Raw genomic sequence first — 21079 nt, 5'->3', positions numbered from 1 at the left:
AGGAGGGGCAAAAGGACACAGGCGGGGCCCCGGGGTCTGCCACGCTGCCTGCCCACTCCCTGCGCACCACCCACCTGGACCCACCCCACACCCCTCTCGGCAGGGGTGGCTGCTGGCTCACCGTGGGGTGCTCCAAGGAGAAGCGCGAGGCCGCGCCGGCAGCGTGGGCTGCAGCACCGGGCTTGGGGCTGTCGGGGCCCTCCACCCCGGGCCAGAGGAAGGGGCTGCCCAGAGGCGAGCGGGGCTGCGGGCTAAGCGTCTTCATCTCCAACTCCAGCTCGGCCTCCAGCTCGGCCTCCTCCTTGGCCTCCTTGTTGCTTTCCTCCAGGTGCTTCATCAGCACGGCGATCACCACGTTGACCAGCACGAACTGGGCCGTCAGCACAAAGGACACGAAATAGATGGGGGAGATGACCGTGTTGTAGCAGGTGGACTCCTGGTCACAGTCCCGGAGGGTGTCCTGGGGGCAGAGAAAGCATTACACACTGTCCTGGGGAGAGGGAGTCCCGGAATGTTTCCGCCTGACGGACAGAAGGTCACATGCTTTCATTCGGGGTCAAGGAATTCATCCTGCCGGGGAATCTGGGCTCCAGGTGTGGGACCGTGTCTCTGGGGCCAGGGCCAGCCAGGGGCGGGGCGGGGAGGGGACACGGCTGTGGTGCGCCCTCACCTTCATAATGCCATTCCAATTGTCACCTGTGGAGACTCGGAAGAGGGTCAGGAAGGCCATGCCAAAGTTCCGAAAAGTGGCATGCCGGCCCAGGCCCTCGCAGGGGTGCGTCTCGTCACACTCTGGAGGAGGAGGGAAGGAGAGAGAGGCCTGAGTTAGTGCAGCAGCCCCGCGGCCTCCAGCCCTGACTCCTCTGCCCTCCCCACCCCGACTCACCCAGGTCTCCAAAGAGCTCCACACCCAGAGCTGCAAAGATGAAAAACAACAACATGAAGAGAAGTCCCAGGTTCCCCACCTGGAAAAGAGGAAAAGAAATGGGAGAGGTGCCACTGGATCTCCCAGCCAGCTTCCCTGAGCTCCCTTTGGAAAGCACCCCCTTCGCCCCGAGGGGACCCCTCCCACCCACCCCCACCTCCAGCTACCTGGGGCAGGGCCTGCATGACCGTATCCAGCAGTGCCCGCATGCCCACGGCCATCTTCAGCAGCTTCAGCACTGCAGAACAGGACAAAGTTGTGAGCGGGCCCCGCTGGGTCCCAGGCCACACAGCTGGTGGAGCCAGGGCCACGGTGGGGGCTGGGGTTGGTGGGATGGCCAGCCAGGCCACCAGGGCCCTACCTCGGCCCCCCCGGCCCTCCCCTTTGTCAAAGGCTGGGAGAGAGACCCATGGGAACACACACACACACACGTACAAAGTCCCTGGCCGGCCACAGAGCCGACCCCTGCTATCTCCCCCTGGGTAGGCGCGTGGCGGGCAAGAAGGCGGGCACCGACCTCGGGCAATGCGTAGCACCCTCATGATGCGGATGATGGTGGGGTTGATGGGCAGCGAGGCATTGACCTCGATCTCCTCCAGCGTGATGCCCATGATGGACAGCAGCACGATGGCCAGATCCAGCTGGTTCCACCTGGAAAGCCCAGGACACAGCTCCTTGAGTGGGGGGGAGCCGGGGGCACCGCGGAGGAGGGGGCAGTCAAAGTAACACAAGTGACTGCAGAAAGGAGGGTGGAGGTCAGCCAGTCCCACCTCCCCATCCTGCAGAGAAGGCATGGCTTGACCCTGGTCACACAGCCCGTCGGTGGCACGGGTGGGGCCAAGACTTTAGCTCGAGGACCTCTACTTTCCATGTGCATTCATTCTTTTTTTTTTTTTTTTTAATTTGGCACTTATATGCTGTTTACTAGGTGCCAAGCACTGTTTTAAGGGCTTTACAAAAAAAACTCCTAATCTTCATAGCTCTGTGATACGGACAGTATTATCATCGCTCATTTTACAGATGAAGAAATTGAGACACAGAGAAGTTAAGTCACTTACCCCAAGTCACCAGCTTCTAAGTGGGAGAGCCAGGATCCGAATCCGGTCCAGGCAGTCTGGCTCCAGGCTCTGTGCTCTTAAGCCCCAGTCTGGGCCACATGGACTTCCAGCTGCCAATGGCCCCCAGGCCCTGTCTTGTCAAATTCCTTCCCTTCCCTCCCATCTCCCAGGCTCTGGACGGCCCCTCCTCCCCCCTGGCCACCAGCCCTGGGTGGGTCCTAGCGTGGAGGCTGAACCTCAGGAGTCCAGAAAGGTTTTCCGGCATTTCCCTGGGAGACATGCCCTTTCCCCGCTCCCCCCCCACCCCTCTCTGTTACCTGTCCTGGAAGAACCGACGGAAGCCAAAGGCCACGAGTTTGAAGACCGACTCCAACACAAAGATGATGGTGAAGATGTAGTTGCAGATCTTCAGGGCCTCGTCCAGGATCTGGCAGGGATGGGGGGGGGGGAGGTCTATGCAGGGTCTCCTAAGGCCCAGGGGTGATGCCTGCCCCTCCCCCTCCATCACACTCCGGGATCCGGGAGACAGGTGAGTCTAAGGGGGCCGCTGGCCACCACACCGGGACAGAAGAGGGTGGGTCCTCATTCACATGCACGAGCCAAACTTTGAGCTAAAGGATCTGTCTCCTTGAGGGATGGTGAAGAGACCACCTGAGAACGTGCTGGAGGCCACAGAAGGGCTAGAACCTGGAAAGGGCCTTGTGCATGACTAATTCGACATCCCCATTTTACAGATGGGGAAACTGAGGCCTGGAGGACAGCTGACGGCGGCTGATTCGAGGAGTGGCAGGATCATTGGTGAGTTTAGAGCTGGACATTCACCAGAATCTAAACTCCAGAAGGGCAGACCCTGGCCTTCACTGGTCTGTCTTCTTTGCCCTCAAAGGGTAAAGAAGGAAGCACGTGGCAGGCACTCAATAAATATTTCGTCGGGGAAAGAAATCAGGTCCTCTACTTCCCAGCTGCGTGACCTTGGTGTAGTCGACTAACCTCTCTGAGCCTCAGTGTCCTCATCTGTGAAACCAAGACGATACCCACTTCCAGGGGCCACTGCAAGGTGTACAAGAGGGCGCCCAGCACTTGCCCGAGGTCCCCTGGCACGGGCTGGGGTAGCCTCAGCCTGCAGTCCCACGGCTGGAGGCAGGACTCACTCCTACCTGGGGCTGCTGGTAGTGCTCCATGGCCATGGTGACCACATTCAGCCCGATGACACCCGTGATGAAGAGATCCAGATAATGGCTGGTGCACAAGTGGTGAACGAGGAGCCGGAAGCGAGAGTAGTCTGAATAGTAGGGTTTGCACTGGGCCTCTGGTGGGGCGGGGGGTGGGGCGGAGAGCAGAGCAGCCGTCGGGCCCCTGCCCGCTGCGCCCCCTCCACCCAAGTCCCTCACAGCCGCCAGCCTCTAATGCCAGAGCTGAAACATTCCAGTAGCATATCCGCATCCTCGCCCTCCACACCCCGCCTTCCTCGGGGCGGGGGCGGGGGGAGCTCTGTCGCGTCTGCCCTCCAAGCGTCTGTTCTACTGGCCACAGTTGGGCGCAGAAGGGGTCAGGACATGCAGAGCTCCCCGCCCACATTAGACACCAGGTGAGCCCCCTCCCCAAGGCAGCCTCCCAAATCCGCCGGCCCCTCGCAACGCCCTTGACTTGGCGTTCCGCAGCAAGGCCAGATCGGTAAGACGAAACACAACCGGTCTTATCAGGCTCAGAGGAAGCTCCATCAGCAGAGAGGCAAAGGCCCTTGCTCTCAAGCTCAGCCCCCCGAGGGGGAGCAGAGCAGATTACACAGAGCTGGGATTTGGAGATAACACCGGAGATTGGAAATTGGACATCCTCTTGGCCGCCCGCGCTGACCCGCCTTGAGGGCCTCCAGAGGGGCAGGGGCCTGGGCCTCCGGTGCCCTCACGGGGGGTGCGGGGCAGAGGGAGGCCACGGGGCTCTGCTCTTCCCCCAGATTCACGTGGGAGGGCTCCACCTGAAGGACTCACCCAGTTTCTAACGAGGCAATGCCCTGCTCTCGAGTGGCAGGCTAGCATCAGGCTCCAGGCTGGGCTGGAAGCACTGTCTGAGATCTGTCAGAGGCATATTTCTCTTGTAATTAGCGAACCACTTAGTTATAAAATCATGGTGCCAGAAGGTTGGCCTGCTAAGCAGGCGGAATGAATCTGGGGGCAGAAGATGGCAGGGGGCCCCCTCCTCCAGGTGCTGAGGAAAGGCCAGGCCAAGTTGGGGATAGATGTCATCTGGAGGCGGTTGACAGATCGGTCTCCCAGGCAGCCACAGAGAAAGAAGAGGCTCCCCGTGGGGAGGCTTGGGGCAGCCTCAGGTCCCAGACAGCCCTTCCCCCTCAGAACGTCTAGGGCAGAAGCCAGCCAGCGAGGGCTGCAGCCTCTGAGGCCGGTGCCAGGGGTGGCTGGCTCAGGGGCAGCAGGAAGCTTTGGGTCTGGGCCAGCTCAGTTATAAGTGTCCTTCCCCATGCAGAGGACTATTTCACAGAGAGGGAAACTGAGTCAGGGGGTGGCCTGGGGGGTGGCCAGGGGGTGGCCTCCCACCCAAGGCCGAAGGAAGAAGAGTGCCCAAGAGCTGCACGTTCGGCCTCGCCTGACGCCACTCTCCAGCATCGGCCTCGATGTGTGGATAACCAAGAGGCCGGAAGTCCCGAATGTTCTGGCACACCACAGCTTGGGTTATGCCATCATCTCGTTTTCGGAGATGGGCCGGCCAACTGTGGCTTTGTTAGCTCAGGTGGCCCTCCTGATCCCCAGGACGGGGTGGGGGTGGAGAAGCTCAGGACAAGGGACAACATGAGGCCACGGGTCATCCACACTGCGATTGTGGAGGGTGGACCCGGCGAGCCGGGCGTCTTCCTTCCTTCAGTACCCACAAGAACCAGAGGGCGCTAATCGCCCTGCGTTGCCTTAGCAGCTGGAACACTGTCTCTGCATTAATCTCCATAAGTGCCGAGAGCACCCGATCCCATTATGCTAAAATATGAATGGAGAATTAACTAAAATGTTTGAATACAATTAGGTTAGAAAAAGCAGCTCCTTATTAGCCCCATTATTAGCTAAGATAGTGCAGAGGAGAGGTGGGGAGAGTCCCTCTCCCCTGTCCCCCTAGCCTGACTAGGTAGCAGCCCCAAACTGAAGGGGGCTGCTGTCACCACCTCTGCCTTCTGGCCTTGCTCCAGCTGTCTGAGGGCAGGTGGGCTGGGACTAGCTTGGGACCCTCCTCCCCGCAGCCCAAAGGAAAGGTGGGGACAAGGCTGAGGCCGGGCATCTGCTCGTAGCGACAGGTGCCAGGCCCTTGAGGTCTGCGGCTCGAGCCCCAGTCCCAACCCCAGACCAGCAGATGCCGAGGCTGCCAGAAATCCCCCTTCAGAGCACAGGTCCAAAGAGTCCCAGGGCCAATCTGATCAGCATGTTCTTGGTCAAACCCTTTGTTTTACAGAGGGAGAGAATGAGGTCCGGCACAAGTGGGTTGTCCACACATGGTGAGGCCGTGAAGGAGCCAGGATCCGAACTCCCAGCCCCAATCCCTCGCCAGCTGCCTGGTGGGTTTAGACCTCGAAGAGTTTGCCCGAAGGCTCTCGTCGTTAGGCTTTGGATGATACCACCCCCTGCCTGAGCTCAGAGAAGTAGAGACCTCCTGGAAGAGCCCTGGGCAGGTCTGCTACTCCAAGAGCTCCGGCCATAGCCCCTCTCCCTGCCCCCCACCAGTACTAGCTGCCTTAGGCGGAGAAAATGGCAGAGCTGGGCAGTAGGAGGAGGGCACCTCCAGGACTGCCCAGCCCCCAGCCGAGGGCAAGAGCCAGGAGAGGAGCAGGGACAGCACGGCTGTGAGTGAGGGCAGCAGGCACAGGTAGTTAGTAGAGCCCAAGGCACAGCCAGGGCAGAGGGTTTGCAAGGAAGAGTGACAGGGAGTAAGTAGGCGGAAGGCAGGGGTTCCTCCCAGGGACACAGGCCCCCTAGGGCAGAGGCCACACCTTCAGCTGCTGTGGCCAGGCCTGATCACTGGGTCCCAGCGGAAGGAGAGAGGGTGAGTGGACGCAGGTGCCACAGGTGGCTGAGGGGAGCGGTCACCCGATCAGCCGGTGGCCCCAGTCCCTCCCTTCGCCTGGAAGCTGGGCTGGACCCAGGTGCCCGGTCAGGCCCATTCCCCTGATGATCGAGGACGCTTCCCTTCTGCCTTTCCCTGGGGTCTGGCTGGCCCCCTCCTCTGGGAGCAGCACAGAGCGAGAGCGGCGCTGGCCAGGAGGTGTGGTGCATGGGGGTTTGATTCCAGCTGCCCCAGACTAGGGGCATCACACAGTTGGCTAGACCAAGCACCGTCCCCTGGCAACTGATTGAAAATGTGGACGTTCAGGTCCTGCCCCAGACCGCTCCATGAGAATTTCTAGGGCGGTGCTCAAGCATCTGTGTTTTAGTACGTTCTCCAGGTGATTCTTACACGCACGCAAGTTTGAAAAGCTCTACCAGCGACCACACAGAACACCAGGTTTGGGAAAGAGGGATGGGGGGTGATCTGAGCCCCTATTAAGGGTCTCTGAGTCTTCATTACCAGCTGGAAAGGTAAGACACACTATTGTCATCAGGGTATATGCCTGTATGTGCCAACGGGTGCATGGCGGAATGTGACTGGAATGGGGGTGCAGCGTGAAGGTAACAAAGGTATTGGGCATCAAATGGGTGTGTTGGGAGGAGCTCTGGGCCCAAGAGGGTCTGAGCGTGTTAATTCCTGGTGGAGAAGACTCTGTGGGCCAGCCCCAGGCCAGGACAGTGTTGGGGTAAATGTGTATGTGTGGACACTTCGGCCTGCAGGCCAGGTGACCCCGTAAGGGAAAACCTGTAGGGTACTTCCTCCCGCCCTCTCTCACCCCTAACACATCAGGAATTCGCAGTACAGCCTGACACAGAGACATGGGACCCAGGCAAATAGTTACGAATTGGCAAGAGCCTCCTGAGCGCCCAGACAGAGGGTCTCTCAATGACAAATACCATAGCTTGGCATCATGGGGACAGGAGACATCAACCCTCAAGGATGGCCTCCCAAAACAAGGCTCAGGGGGTCCCTGAGCCCCCACAGATCAGGTAGCCCAGCACCCAGAGGGCAGCATCTGCCGGGGTCTGGCTTCTGGGGGAGCACAGAATAGTGGAGAAAGTCCCAGCCCAGCGGTTCCCAGCCTGAAGTCTCAAGTCCTCTGCAGTCTGAGAAGGCAGCCACATGGGGGTCCTTAACGTTCTTTTCAATATTTCTAAAAGCGTAAAAGAAATCATACATAGGCCTGTGTTAAGGCCCCACGGACTAATTTGATGGCAAAATGGTCTTTCTTTGCTACCGTTGAGTGTGAAACCCTCTGCAGCTCAGAAGCTCTGGTTAGCAATTAGATGTGCCTCTGATTAGTAAAAACAGCGAAAAAAAGTCATTACTGACGGTACTTGTAACTTCAAAGACAGTCTCTTAAAATGTGGGATCTGCTGGAGGACGTGATGAGGGGTGCCCTTGAGGACGAACAGGTTGGGAACCACCTGGGGAAGACATCAGAGGGTGTGACAAGGCCCCCCGGCCTGTCACAGGGTCTCCGAGCCTCTGACCCTCTGTCGAGGGCCCGTGTGGGGGGAGGCAGCGGCCAGAGGACCAGGGGAGGGCGAGCAGGACCAAAGCCATCCCGGCGGGGGCAGGTGGCGGGGGGGGGGGCGGGGGCACGGCTCTCAAAGACAAAGACCCAATTCACTCCCAAATCTTTGGCTTTTAGGGGCGAGAAGCTTGTGGCCAACTCAGGCCTCAGATTCCCCATCCTGCTGTTCATAGGGATGACGTGGCCACCGCGATTACTTGACTCTTAATGAGTCTGTTCAATTATTCATCGTTACATTTTTAAAACAAATCCTTTCCCTCTCTGCTCCTCTCATCCTGCTTTGCTTGGATCAAAGTCTTCCCTTCAGACAAAAGGAGACGGGCGAGATTTGCAGCTCTAATAATCGAACGGTGTGACAGGGAGGAGGAGCGGGAGTGGGACCGGGCAGCAGGGGGCTGGGCGGCTTGGCCCTCGGAAGCCTTGCGGGAGAGAAGGAGGGTCCGCCACGAGGGGTCAGAGGAAGGGGCGTGCAAGGCCCTCAGCCCCCGGCCGGTGTAGCACAGGCCTATAGGATGACGCAGAGCCCGGCGGCGCCCCGGGGACCCTCACTCCCTCGCCCCAAGAGGATGGAATCAATGAGCCACGGAGGGGGGGGAAGCAAAGAGGACATCCCAGCACGCATGAGGCGGGCCTGGGGGCAGGTACGGCCTGACTGCCCCCGGGCCTCGCCCTGGAACCCACAACCCCAGACGCAGTACCTGGCGCCGCGCTGGAGGAGCTGCCGGAAGCATTTACATCGTCCAGCATTAGATCTAAAAGAACGAAACACGACATTGGTCACTGGCCGGACCAGCTGGGCTGGGCAGGGCCCCCTAGAAGCAGCTCGCTCCCCCTTGGCTCCAACCCTCACTCCGCCTATGAATGGGGTGTGCTGAGCATGGCTGGCTGGTCCTGAGTGTCCAGCCCCAAGCTCCGGGCCCAGGGCACTTGAGGAAGATGAGCAATCGGGCCAGCCCATAGGGGTCACGGGGCAGAGGGCCGGAGGCACGGCGAGGGGCAGGCAGCCCGTCATCAGAACAGACGTCCACTCCTACCCGTGCCTCGGCCTCAGCACCACCTGAGATAGCTACAGACCCCAGAAGGGGAGCCAGCTGGTCAGGCAGGACCACAAGTGCCTCCTGCCAAAAGAATTCCATGTGCAGATGCCCTGCCGAGAAGGCAGACTGCAAGGATGGGTGGGGCCGATGGAGCAGGGGTGGGAGCGTGGCTGCTGGGGGTGGTGTGCCAGCTCAGCCTCAGGCATCCACACGGAGAGCCCAGCGGGGGCCCTACCCCAGAGCTGAGTGAGGGGCCTCGGGCATGGGCGTTGAGGACGTGGGACGTGGAGAACCGTACCACCCACCGCTGCCCGGAGGCCAGTATCTCCTCGCCTCCGGTCCTGAGCAGCCCCCACCTCCCCTCGCACAGGGAGCTTTGGCTCTGTCCCTCCCCTGCCCACCCCCCCCCACCCACACCCCCTCCCCTGGCTCCAGGTGTCCCCTCCAGGTAGCAGGAGATAGAGCCACGGGGAGAGTGGGGGGGGGGGGGGCACCACAGCCCCTAACCCATTTGGTAGTACTCACATTTCAACAAACCAAAGGGAAAGCTCAGAGCACTGCACACATCTTACTGGCGTAAGGAAGGCGGTGTGTGAAAGGAAGGGTGCAGAGAAGGGAACCCCGCAGACCAAACAGAGACAGACACACAAAGGCTTAGAGAAACCCACACAGAAAGACACTCAGCGAGACGTGGGCAGTGACTGAGAGAGAGTCACAGAGATTACTGAGTACCAGACAGACGGACAGGAACCCTGCAGACAGGGAGACAGGTGCAGACACACCTGGAGAAACAAAGGGGCTCCCGCGCCCGTTACTTCTCTGGAATCCTTCCCGGAATCTGTGTCTTTCCCCTTAGTCTTGGCCCACCCCTGGCGTAAGAGCATGAGGAGGGATCGGATGGGGGCCTCCCCCAGCCCAAGCCAAGAGATGTTGGAGATCACAGGTGAGGGGGCTGAGGGGTCGAAGGCTTAGAGTCCCTATAACTTCAGACCTTCCCTGAGCCAGGAGAGATTTTTCACGCCCCGCCCCCGCCCCAGGCTTGGCCCCCCCCCCCAAAAAAAAAAAAAAAAAGACAGCCAGGAAGCCAGGGACTTTTGTTGGAGATGAGGAGAGAGTGGGTCTGGGGTTCTCTCATGCTGCTTGTGCATTTGTAGTTTCTGCCGAGGCCTTGCTCAGCAGCTACAGACACTAGGCAGGCACAGGGTCAAGGTGCTCGCTCCCCAACCTTGGAGCAGACCCATCTGGCACCTGGGCCAATCCCTGGGTCTCTGGGCGAGCGACAAAGTAGGGTGATCCTTATCCTGCAAGGCTCCCCTGAGGGACGAGCTGGCAGAGGTCATGCATCAGCTTCGACCTGGCATCTCGTCTGAGGAGTACGATGCTGAGACCTGGGGAGCCCCCCAGGGTGGGGGGTTGCTCCCCTCCCCCACGGGGCCGAATTGGTCTGCTTCATGCGTGCTCTAAAGGCTGACATGCTCTTGAGGGGAAGGAGGTGAGGAGGGGGCAGTGGGAGCATCTTCTCCCTGCCCCCAGCCCCAGCCCCTGATCCCCTGCAGTCACAAGGCCAAGGTCAAGCACGACTCAGAGAGATGTGGAAAGACTACCGACCAGCCATCTGCTTCTCCTTACTCCTTCTCTTTTTCTCCAGTCTCCGCAGACGCTTCTCCTCCCGCCGCCGGGCCTCCTCCTCCTCCTGGTGCTGCCGACACTTGTGGAAATTCTCCACCACCACGCCCACAAACATGTTCAGGACAAAGAAGGCCACAATGAGCAGGAACGAGATGAAGTATAGCAGCATCCAGGGGTTGTGGTTCATGATGGGCTGGTGGGGATCAGGAAGGACAGGTGGAGGCATCAGGCAGGGATACGTCAGACCTGACTGTCTCAGGTGCCACCCCACAGCCCGGGTTCCTTAAGACAAGGTCTGCAAACTTGGTTAGCTACAGGGCCCCAGCAGGTGCTGCGAATGAATGGGAGGGGTGGGGACTGTGGCAAAGTAGAGAGTAGATGTTCTACCCCAAAGAGGCACCGGCTGCTCGGTTCCAGGTTAACTCCTGCCCTGAGGCAGTGCAAGCCCTATGTTCCCAGATCTCCAGACTTCTGAGCAGGCCCAACTCTGGATTTTCACATGAAATCCACCAATTTTTAAATGTTTGCTACTAATTCAAAGAAGCGTAAACATGTTGCAATCCAATACAACACGCCCAGATATGGCCCTCAGGCTACCGGTCAAAGCCTCAGCTAATGGGGTGATGCCTCTTTGACGGAATTTGCCAATCAGCCTTGCCCTCTTTCTGTCCCGTGCCTGCATCCCATCATGCCTTGTTGAGTGACCCGAGCCCAAAGATGGATCCTGCCCACCTCAGCCCTACCTGTTGGTCCACACCCACGGCATCCAGCCCATCGTACATGATGTCCACCCAGCCATCTTTGGAGGCCAACACGAACAGGGACATCAGGGCCTTGGGGCGGGGCGGGGGGGGGGGGGAGGAGAAACCACGTGAAACCTAAGATGTATGGCTAAACCACCCACCACCTGTCCCCAAAGCACCTCATGGCAGCAGCTCAGGGGACCCTAGCCTTTCAGAGGTCAGGCCTAATCACACTCTGGGCCCTAGAAGAGCTCTCTGTCCCGGGGCTCCATGGCTGGTATGAAGCCAAAGAAGCCATGGAAGACGATCAAGCCCTCTGACCTCAGCCAGGAGGAGCCAGAGACACCAGAGCCCTGGAAAATCCAGAGAACAAAACCAGGCTGGGTCTGGGAAACAAACCAGCAAGAGGGAGTGAGCCATTTCATTTTCGACACTTCTCCATTTTTCCAAATATGGAGTAAGCAAAGGCAGTATCTCGAGAATATAGATGTGGCCGGTCCCATGCTCAGCAAGTCCACACATTATTTCATCGCACCCTTAACGACAAACCCCCGAAGAAATACCATTATGTCCCATTAGCCAGTTGATGAAGCTGAGGCCCTGGCAAGTCAGTTGCCCTGCGTGCATCACTACGCATGCGCCCGTGTCCCCTCCAGACTCCTGCTACTACCCCTGCCCCCACCCCCACCCCCACGCCCACCCCGGAGCATGGAGCTCACCTGGCCGAGGTTGTCAAAGTTGTACTTGTGCCGGACCCACCGGTAACTGGCCTCAGCACAGTCCGATTTGTTGGTGATGTTCCTGGTGTCCTCGCCCTGGCACACGAAGAACTTCCCTTTGAAGAGCTGGGCACAAACATCCCCAGAGACAGAGCGAAGTGAGCTGTGGCCATGGGAACTCACCAGCCCTTCCTCCCCCACACAAGCCCCGGGGCCAAAGAGCTCTGGGCACACCCTGAGTGAGGACAGGGTGCTCAACCAAGTCAGGGAGACACTGACAGAAGCCTCCCCCGCAGGCACCCCTTCCTCTGGGCTCCTGGGAGCAGAGGCCCTAGAGGAGAAAAGGTCATCGGGGCAGGTGCTGAGGAAGGCTGGTAGGAGGGGAATAGTTACTTATTTTCTACAAAGGGTGAAGCCAGGGGTTTTCCAAGAGGGGTCCGTGGACCAGCAAACAGCAGCGGCTGGGAACACGCTAGGAATGCAGATTCTCAGGCCCACCCCAGACCCGCTGAACCAGATACTCTGGGGGAGGGGGCCTGGTTTAATGGTGGGGGCAGGCTAGGTATTATAGACTCCACTTTACAGATGAGGAACACTGAGGCTCAGAGGAGTAAATTCACTCACTAAGGTTGAATGTAGGTGGCAGAAAGGGGGCTTGAACGCAGGTATTTCTGACTGGAAAGCTCACCCTCACTCCAGAACACATCTGGCTATGACTGTGGGTGGGCAAGGGATGGGAGGGTCAGGAGGACCAGGGGGTCTGGGCAAGCCACTCAGGATGGACCTACATCCACTGGAAAAGCCCAGGACCGGGCTCATGAGGGTTGCCTCTGCTCACCCAGGCCGGCTGGAAGCGAGGGAAGGGGAAGGGGCACCACACAGCTTTGGTGAGTGTACCCCAGCCCGGTCCCTGGGGCTAGAGAATTCTAGGAAACCGGGAACAGCCCTCTCCCCGGGGCAAAGAGGACAATCCAGGAAGCCAAAGGACAGGAATGGGGGGTGGGGGGCGGTAGCCACCCAGGAGTTCCCCTGCTTGCCCCGACAGCCAGCTGTCTACCCTAAAGCTGAAACAGCTGGAGCCAGGGGGTTCTGGAAGACTGGGGTGGAGGCAAAGCCAGTTTCCTCCCTGGGCCGAAGGCCAAGTTTCCCCCAGCAGCCCCCACTTCCTGCCTCGTCTGGGGTCTGCACCCTCCTGCCTGCCAGCTCACCGCCGCTAACCTGGCCCAGCTGTCTGGGCCCTGGATCCCCAGGCCTGGCCTGCGGCCCACTCGGCTCAAGCAGGGAAGGAGGGGAGGGGATCCCGGAGCAGACTGGGCCAGGACAGCGTCTGCGCTCCAGAGTGCGGCGTGTGAGGGGGGCAGGGGGGGCGGCAAGGGCAGTGCTCCAGCTACCACAGGTCAGCAGCCTCTCTGAGGCCCTCATCCCTTTGGGGACCTCTTCTAGGCTCCTAGTTTTCTGCAAAAACGCCCAGGAGGCAAAGGGGCCTGAGGCCTAGGGCCTCGAGGGAAGTGTCCCTGTTTTTTCCTTTCTGGAATAAAGATGGCAGCTGCAGCTTGAGTCTCAGCTGCTTGGAGTCTCAGACTCGGAGTCTTCCTCCAAGAGGAAGGCCACTCCTCAGGTTCCCACCGACACCTGGCCCCCAGACCCCCACAAACCTGCACCCCCAGGATGCCAAAGATGATGAAGAAGGCACAACAGATGACCACGATGTTGCCAATGGGCTTCAGCGAGGACATCAGCGTTTCCACTACCAGCTTCAGCCCCTGGGCCCGGCTAATGACCCTGGGGGGGTGGGGGGGGTGGGAATAAGACGGGTTCCCTCAGCTCCGACGCTCCCTTGTCCCTTGCCCTGCTGCTCCCCCACCCCCACCCCCCATCTGGGCTCACGGGTCCCCCATCTTGGACTCTGGCTTCCTGGGCAGCTCTCTTTTCGCAAGATCCCCGCCACGGGGACTCCCACCTCTAATGTCTCAAAACAGGATGCAGACACCCCCACCTCCCCCATCTTCCCTTCCACTCCCAGATCTCCAAGCATCACCTGATGGGGCTGGGGAGGGGACTCAACCCAAGGGAGGTGTTATCCAGGGATGCAGTGTGTCGTGGGGACAGGGAGGTTGACTTGCCGGGATCATGGAGGGTGCACGCAAGGAGGGGAAGGGGGTGGGAGGTGGATTATCACAGCCAGGGAGGCATCACTAGTCTGTCAGTGCGGTCCGCGTCCATGGAAAGTTCTGACAGCGGGGTGGAGGGTGATTGAGGGAGGGTTTCCTGAGGAAGCAGATTCCCTGCTAGAGGCGTTACCTGCTGGGTGGTCCCTGAGAGGCGTGTGAAGCAGGGGGGGGGGGGGGGGGGGGGGGGGGGGGAAGGAGCCTGTTACCTCACCGGGGAGGATGGTCATCCCTGACGTTACCACCCCAGGCACAGCTCCAGCTGAAGGATACGAGGGCCCTGCCTGTGGCCTCTTATATTGTGCCCAGCACAAGGTCAGGGGCATGGTAGCCCTGAGCAGTTTGTCACGTGGGGAGTATGTCATGTGGAGGGGGCGTGCCCAAGGGGGGGGGAAACTCCTGGGGCCATGGTTTGAGCCCAGTGGTGACACGGTTCCCCGTGGGGGGTCAGAGGCAGGAAGCAGGGGCACGTGGGGCTCTCGCTCCGTCAGGGAGTTGTTGGAGGCGTCCCTGAGGAGGACGCACGGCCGGGGGCTCACCTGAGTGGGCGCAGGGTCCGCAGCAGCCTCAGCACCCTCAACATGCCCAGGATCTTGGTGCCGCTGTCGGAGACCATGGATACCAGGATGTCGATGATGGAGATGAGCACCAGTAGCCCGTCGAGAACGTTCCAGCTGCTACGCAGGTACGCCTGCTCCCCGAAGCACCAGCCCAGCGCTACCACCTGGGGACGCCCGCTGCATCACTGTGGCCGCCGCCTCCCTGAGGTCCCCAGGCCTGCCCTCTGATTGTGGTCAATCTCTCCAATCCCCTCCCACCACCAGTCCGGCCCTGGGAACCAGACAGCCCCGGAGCAACACCGACCCCCCATCACCTTCACGGTCATCTCTGCCAGAAAGACTGCGGTAAAGATGTAATTGGAGAGGGTCAGGAAGATGCGTTCCTGCAAGAGACAGCAGGCGGGTGTTGCCCACTAGGACCTCCTTTCATGAGCCAGGGCTGCTCTGCACACAGAAGCCAGGAACTGCCTCCGACGTTTGATTCAGGACAATGACTCCCACCTTCCCCAACAAGGCAGACAATCTCCTCTTCCCAGAATCCTCCTCCCTCTCTCTGTCTCTCTGTCTCTGTCTCTGTCTCTCTCTCTCTCACACATACACACACAGAGCCAGTGCCAGGCCCCCTGACTCTCAGCTCTGGACAGTCTCACCCCTGCCCTGGAACAGCACTGCCTCCCACCCCCGCCCCCGGAATGGCCTGGAAGGGGAAACGTTCCCCCAACAATTCTCATCTGAGCCCCATATCTCAGGCCTATCCCGATTCCCTTCTTAAAACTGGGGCAGGGTTTACCTTGATCTCTGACCCCCCTCATCCTACTCTCCGCCCTTCTGCCTGCACTTGTTTTCCTGCTGCGTGGCCCAGAAATGGAGCCACAGGGCAAGCGAGGCTGTACATCCCTGAAGGCGACCCATGTCCCCTGATATCTATAGGCTGAGTCCCTCCCTGGGTGGCCGAGAGAGGGCTGGAGAGGCCTGGAGAGGCAGCGCGCAGAGCATGAGAGTCAGGGAGAGCAAGAAACAGAGAAAGGGAAAGAGAGAAGTGGGGAAGGGGGGCAGGAACTGAGGGGAAGATGTGGTGACAATGACAGAGGGCCCTGCAGCGAGACCTTGGGCAGAAGGCCGACCAGGGGCCTGTGTGACCAGCTGCCCTCGCTCCACCCTGCACGAGCCCCAGGGGTGGGGATCTCCTCACCCACCTATTTCAGGCCTGCCCTCCATTCAAAAGGGTCTCTCCCTCCCCACCCGGGCCTGGCTGGAGGCCACCCGAATGAAAAACAAAGCCCAGCAACACCGAAATCTGAACGGCGGTGTGGGAGGCGGTGGGGAGGGGAGGGGGGGGCCCTCCAAGCGAGTGCGGCAAGATGTCATGAGGGGCCACCGTTGTCTGGGGCGGGGACTATGATGCCCGGGTGGGGGGGAGACAGCCGCCAGAACAACTTGCACCCATTCTGAAGAGGTCAGGCCCCTGGGAGCATGTCCAGATACGCAGGCCTCTGGCCCTTCTTCTCCTTCGGAGCGGGCCTAGCAGGTTCACAGCCAAGCAGAAGTGACCAATGTCCCCCCCTGAAAACCTACGTGTTTGTGATCTGGCAGGACCCAGAGGAGCAAAGGGCAGCTCCCTCTCCCCTACTCTGCACTGCCCATGGGGGAGGCTGGGCAGGACGTCTCCCCCAGCAGCGCACAGGTCGTGGGCAAAACCGAGCCCCTTTGCAGGAAGCAGGGGAAGCAAGACACTCAGCCCCGCCAGGGCCTGTCTGCTGCTCCCATCACGCTGACACTCGCCGACTCACACCCAGCTGGGCCCCACAAGTGCCCGGCTCATGAGAACTTGCTGTCTGCAAATAGCCAGGATGCAACGGGGCTCACTTTTCACCCAGGTAAGGAGCAGGGCCCCACTCCCCGAGCTGGGCTGGTGCATCACAGGAGGGAAATGGAGGCAGAGACAGGAGAAGGACACAGGAGGCAAGCCTGGGTACCAGTTGCAAGGGAAGCCTACAGCCACCAAGTTTAGTCTTTGGTGACTCACAGCGCTGTGGGGGTCGATCTTGGGACGCTCCATGGCGATAGTGATGCAGTTGAGGAAGATGATGACAAGGACCACATGGTCGAACATCTTGTGGGTGATGATTCGGTGACAGAAGAGGCGGAACCTGTTCGGAGACGAGCAAAGGCTGGGCAGGAGGCAGGCCGGGCAGCGGGGCGCGGCCTTGCCTCCTCGGGGCCCTCCCAGCCCGAGGCCCCTCTCCCACGTGCCCTCAGGCCAGGACACTTCTAGCGTCCCCCAGGGTGGTGTCGCAGGATAGTTCCCCAGGAGGAGAGGTCAGGGATCCCCTGCTCACCTTGACTGAGGAGAGAAGACATAGGCGGACCAGGAGTCTCGCTCCCGGCAGCAGGCAGGCAGCCGGGCTCGGATCCACACTCTCATCCGCTCCCCTCTGCTCTGTAGAAGGACCACAGGACTGGTGTGCGGGGCCGGGACCCTCAAGTTCCCCACACCCTACCCCTTGTCTGCAGCAACATGGCCTCCACTCCCTGTCCAGCCCTTCACACTGGGCCCAGTCCTCAGCCCCGCTTCTCTTCCTTTATTCCTCAGACCCCCAGTCTCCCTCTAAGCCCCCTCTGGTCCCCTGAGCATGCCTCGCTCCGTGCATCTCCTGTCTCCTCCCCTGCACGCCCCCCTCCCCCCAGGCTCTCTGCGCTTATGTCTCTGCCTCCAGCCTCCAGCCCAGCCCCGAAGGCCCTCCCTGCTTCCCTCCCCGCTGGGCTTGGGAGCTGCACCAATTATCAAACATTGTACCCATCACAGCTGTCTGTTCAAAGACACACCTGGCGGGAGGAGACCCTGGCCCCTTCTCCTCACGCGCTAACCCTGAGGTCCTAGATCCACGTGCCCATCCCCCAGGGTTAGAGGTGGTGGTGGTGGGGAGGCCGGGGGAGGGGTGAATGGGTAAGGACGGGCGGGCGTGAAGTCAAGACTTGTGATAAGGTCGAGATGAGAGAGGGGGAGACAGGGGAGGGCATCAGTTTGGAGGGATGAGTTATGGGTATTTCTGAGTCACTGGGGGAGGGCCATGAAAGATTCATACGCATCTGCCCGAAACCATTCATATCCACCAAGGACCGCAGCCCCGCATGTGACGAGGATCTGGGGCTCGGCAGGGCGGGCATAGGGAGAAAAAAGGGGCTGTTTGGAGCTCCGCTTCAGGGCCGGCACCCCTTGACACCCCTCGGGCGTGACGGTAACTCCCTGAATGCCACGGAACCGGGAGCGGGGCGTCCAGCCCAGCGCCAGGTCAGGCATTGTCCCCCTCACTCAAGGTCAGGTGTGAGAAGTCACCGCGCCCGCAGGGGCCTCACCAGGTTGCCCTCGTCGTCGCCATCGTCCCCATCCAGTGGGGAGGCGTCGGGCCGCTGGGCCCGGGCCAGGCGCCCCGAGGCCGACTTGCCATTGCAGTCCTGGTGCTCGGAGGCCGAGCTGCGGCCACTGGCTGTGCGGTGCAGCCCGGGCACCTGCAGCGTGTCCGGCAGGTCAAAGGAGCTCTTGGCCTCCCGCTCCAGGGAGCCCCTGTGGCGACGGTCGCTGCCCGCCGGGCTGGCTCTCTCCTCTTCCGAGCTCTCGTCCTCGTCCTGGCTCTCCCGGCCCTCACCCGACAGCAGGGAGCGCCGTTCCCCACTCGGGCTCCTTCGCTTCAGGCTGGGGGCTCGGCCCAGGCTGTTCCGGCTGGAGCGCCTGCTGGTCCAGCTGCTTGCCGCGCTCCAGGGGCTGTGCGGAGAGCTGCGGGCGCTCGGCTGGGGGTGGGGGTGAGCCAGGGAGAGGGCGGTCTCAACCAGGACCTCGCAGCCCTGCACCCCACCCCCCACAGGCACCCTGTCTCCTGTGAGCCTCCTCGGCGCCATATCAGGAGTCGAGGTGTAAGCGGGAGCCGTGGACCAGACGCCTGGGTTCAGATTACTCACTCCCACCAGCTGGGTGACCCTGGGCAAGTGACTAAACCTCTCTGTGCCTCAGTTCCTCATCTGGAGAAGAGCTACGACACGAGTACCTATTCCTCATGTAGCTGACTGGCCGTATAAAGTGACGGCAGGCGCGCGGGCCCCGACGCCGACTCCGGGATTAAACTTCTGGCTCTGTCACCGGCTCACTGCCGAGCTTCCCACCAATCAGTTTGGCAAGCTAAGACCCGGGGCCCCATCTGTCAAGTGGGGATAATAATGAGACCTACCTCATGGGGTTGCTCTGGTACAGAATCAGTAACTGCACGGGGTTTGCTATTATGATGAAGTATTAAGGAGAGAAGGACCTCCCCTATCTTATAGCAGAGGCTCAGAGGTTGAGTTTCACCCAAGGGCAGTTAAGGAACACAAGAATAGGATTAGAACACTGCTCTTTCTCCCCCCAAGGCCAGAGCTCTGCACCTGCCTGCATTACTAGCCCTACTGACCTCCCGGGGGCTTGTCCAACCTAGGGCTCAGAGGCCTTGGGCCTCTCCGCCCCCATCCTCTCTTCCCTCCTGACCTCTGCGCATGTCCCACCGTAGGGCACCCATGTGCACCCCATACCGGTGACTTCATCTCATGGGCCGCCCCTGGCTCAGCAGACCCGCTGCTGCTGGTGCGGCAGGAGGCAGGGCCCAGTGCCTCGGCCAGGCCGGTGCTGGAACTCTTGGGGAGCGACATGGGCGTGGCGGCCGTGTGGATGATAAGAGGCGGCAGCAGGTTCTTCCGCAGCTCCGGATGCTCTCCCAGGGACACCACTGCCGGGGGAGTGAGAGAAGGAGAGACCCTGAGTCCACTCAAGGCTGGCCCAGGGCCAGGGCCCGCACCCCCAGGATAGATACTCACAGGCCAGGCGCTTCTTCCTGTCCCCGTCACCATCCAGGCTGGGTGAGAAGAAATCGGGCTCTGACTCGGACTTGGTGGCATCTCCCTAGGGTGGGGGTGGGGGGGGGCAGCAGGCCATTAGAGACCTGGCCCGGCAGGGGCTAGTGGGTTGGACTGAGGCCTCCCTGTCTCCACAAGCATACACCACATATAGGCTATGGGAACCAGCAACCACGGCACGAGGCATGCACTGGCACAGGCCACACCATCCAGGCGTGGGGCCCAGAGCTCCCCAGGGCCCCCGACACCTCTGCCTCCCACCTGCCACACCTCAGAGAAGGCCACGGCTAACCCCATAGCCCACGACACAACCAGCCTGGCGGGGACTGGCTCCGGGAAGGGCTGAGGGGAGAGGGGAACAGCCGGGCAGGTGGGTGGGCGGGTGGGTGGGTGGCATAGGCCAAAGGGAGCTGGGGACCTGAGTGAAATGGTCACTAGAGCCTAAATTCCCAAGGCCACTTGTGCCCTCTGCTTTCCTTCCATGGCTGCCCTCCCCTGAGCCGCAGACCTGAGGACCCCAGAAGGAAATTGAAAGACCCCAGACAGAGCAGCTCAGCCCAAGGAGGCCACTTCAGGCCCTCTGCTTCTTCCCCTCGTCTTTCCCAAGACCCCACCCCGTCCCCTGGCCCCATTTTTACCTCTGTCCCTGTCTCTGGGGTACTTTTTTCTTCCTTCTTAGCAGGTCAGTGGGTTCCCCAGTAATTACACACTTCTCCTTAAGAAGTTATTAAGAAATACTTGATTGCTACTTTTGATAAGGGCATAAATATTGCGTAATTGGCATCTCAGGGGATCATTTTCATTAACTCAGTTTACATCCCTAACGAGGCCTTTAATTATCGAGTGGGATCTCCAGGGGGCCGCTCGGGATGCACAGCACTGTGGGGTCCCGCGGGAACCCCGGCCTTGGCCCGAATTCCAGGGCCAGCGCAGGAAACAGTGGAGCACGGGCTCAGTGTGGAGGCCAGAGTGGGGGCAGGCCCCCAAATGCCTGCTGGACCTCCCAGGTGGCCAGGGGGCCAGAGACTCGGAAGTGGGTTTAAAAATCTGGGACCTTCTGGCAAGAGGCACCCCACCCTCACATCCTCCAAAGACTTGTCCTGAGCTGAGGCAGCTTGTGGGGGTCTCCAATGGGGGCTCAGGGCAAGGGGGAGGGGAGAGAGATGGGGAAGCACAGTCTGCGGCCACGATCCCGAGACTCGGACTCCTCGGGGACCTCAGTGTAGGCACCCACACGCGGTGGACCACACACGTGCACACAGAGATTCTAAGTCCCTTCCTTCTCCCGCCCCTCTACTGGTCCAGCGGGGGACGGGAACAGTGCCCTTGGCAGGGTGGTGGGGGCAGAGGCAAGGAGGCCCCTCCTCTCCATGTCCTCAGGGGGAAGGGACTTAAAATCGAAGCAAACCTCACGACACCAATGACCACCACAGCTACCACAGTTGCACAGCGGCTGAGCATGAACACGAGCACAGAGACACGGAGGTGGACGGGGCACAGGGCACGGGGAGCGGGGGCATGCCAACTCATGATCGCGTACCTACCCCCTGGGAGTCGACAGGCAGCTGAATACAGCTTAACTGTCCACTCGCATCTTCCCGTTTGCTGATTTCCTACAGGGAGACGGGGAGGCAGGGGACGGGCGCTGGTCACAGGTGCTCGGGCTTTCAAACATCAGCAGTGTCAAAAGAGGATGAAGAAAAGGATGGCACAAACCCGAC

At 60.5% G+C, this 21079-nt stretch overlaps 1 protein-coding gene across 23 annotated transcripts in view; it reads right to left on the bottom strand.

Annotated features, from left to right (window-relative positions):
* The window catches only part of CACNA1G (calcium voltage-gated channel subunit alpha1 G), a 61636-nt gene that overhangs the window by 7401 nt on the left and 33156 nt on the right, over positions 1-21079 (bottom strand). For 6 of the 23 annotated variants that reach the window (XM_058705120.1, XM_058705102.1, XM_058705108.1 and 3 more), the window contains 20 exons: positions 20903-20971; positions 19320-19404; positions 19038-19231; positions 17835-18266; positions 16817-16917; positions 16504-16627; positions 14792-14860; positions 14457-14641; positions 13405-13531; positions 11750-11875; positions 11031-11120; positions 10267-10480; positions 8320-8373; positions 3141-3292; positions 2301-2410; positions 1443-1576; positions 1093-1163; positions 887-965; positions 671-792; positions 122-460 (listed from right to left, as the gene is read on the bottom strand). In XM_058705120.1, coding sequence (XP_058561103.1) covers positions 122-460; positions 671-792; positions 887-965; positions 1093-1163; positions 1443-1576; positions 2301-2410; positions 3141-3292; positions 8320-8373; positions 10267-10480; positions 11031-11120; positions 11750-11875; positions 13405-13531; positions 14457-14641; positions 14792-14860; positions 16504-16627; positions 16817-16917; positions 17835-18266; positions 19038-19231; positions 19320-19404; positions 20903-20971 — 2877 coding nt within the window. The remainder of the gene's footprint in view (positions 1-121; positions 461-670; positions 793-886; positions 966-1092; positions 1164-1442; positions 1577-2300; positions 2411-3140; positions 3293-8319; positions 8374-10266; positions 10481-11030; positions 11121-11749; positions 11876-13404; positions 13532-14456; positions 14642-14791; positions 14861-16503; positions 16628-16816; positions 16918-17834; positions 18267-19037; positions 19232-19319; positions 19405-20902; positions 20972-21079) is intronic. The other 17 variants (XM_058705111.1, XM_058705114.1, XM_058705121.1 and 14 more) reach the window with 7 other exon arrangements.

The sequence above is a fragment of the Neofelis nebulosa genome, chromosome 16 (genome assembly GCF_028018385.1).
Source record: "Neofelis nebulosa isolate mNeoNeb1 chromosome 16, mNeoNeb1.pri, whole genome shotgun sequence".
NCBI classification, from domain to species: domain Eukaryota; kingdom Metazoa; phylum Chordata; class Mammalia; order Carnivora; family Felidae; genus Neofelis; species Neofelis nebulosa.
The sequence above is the reverse complement of the archived record's forward strand: the minus strand, read 5'-3'. Positions and strand labels throughout refer to the sequence as shown.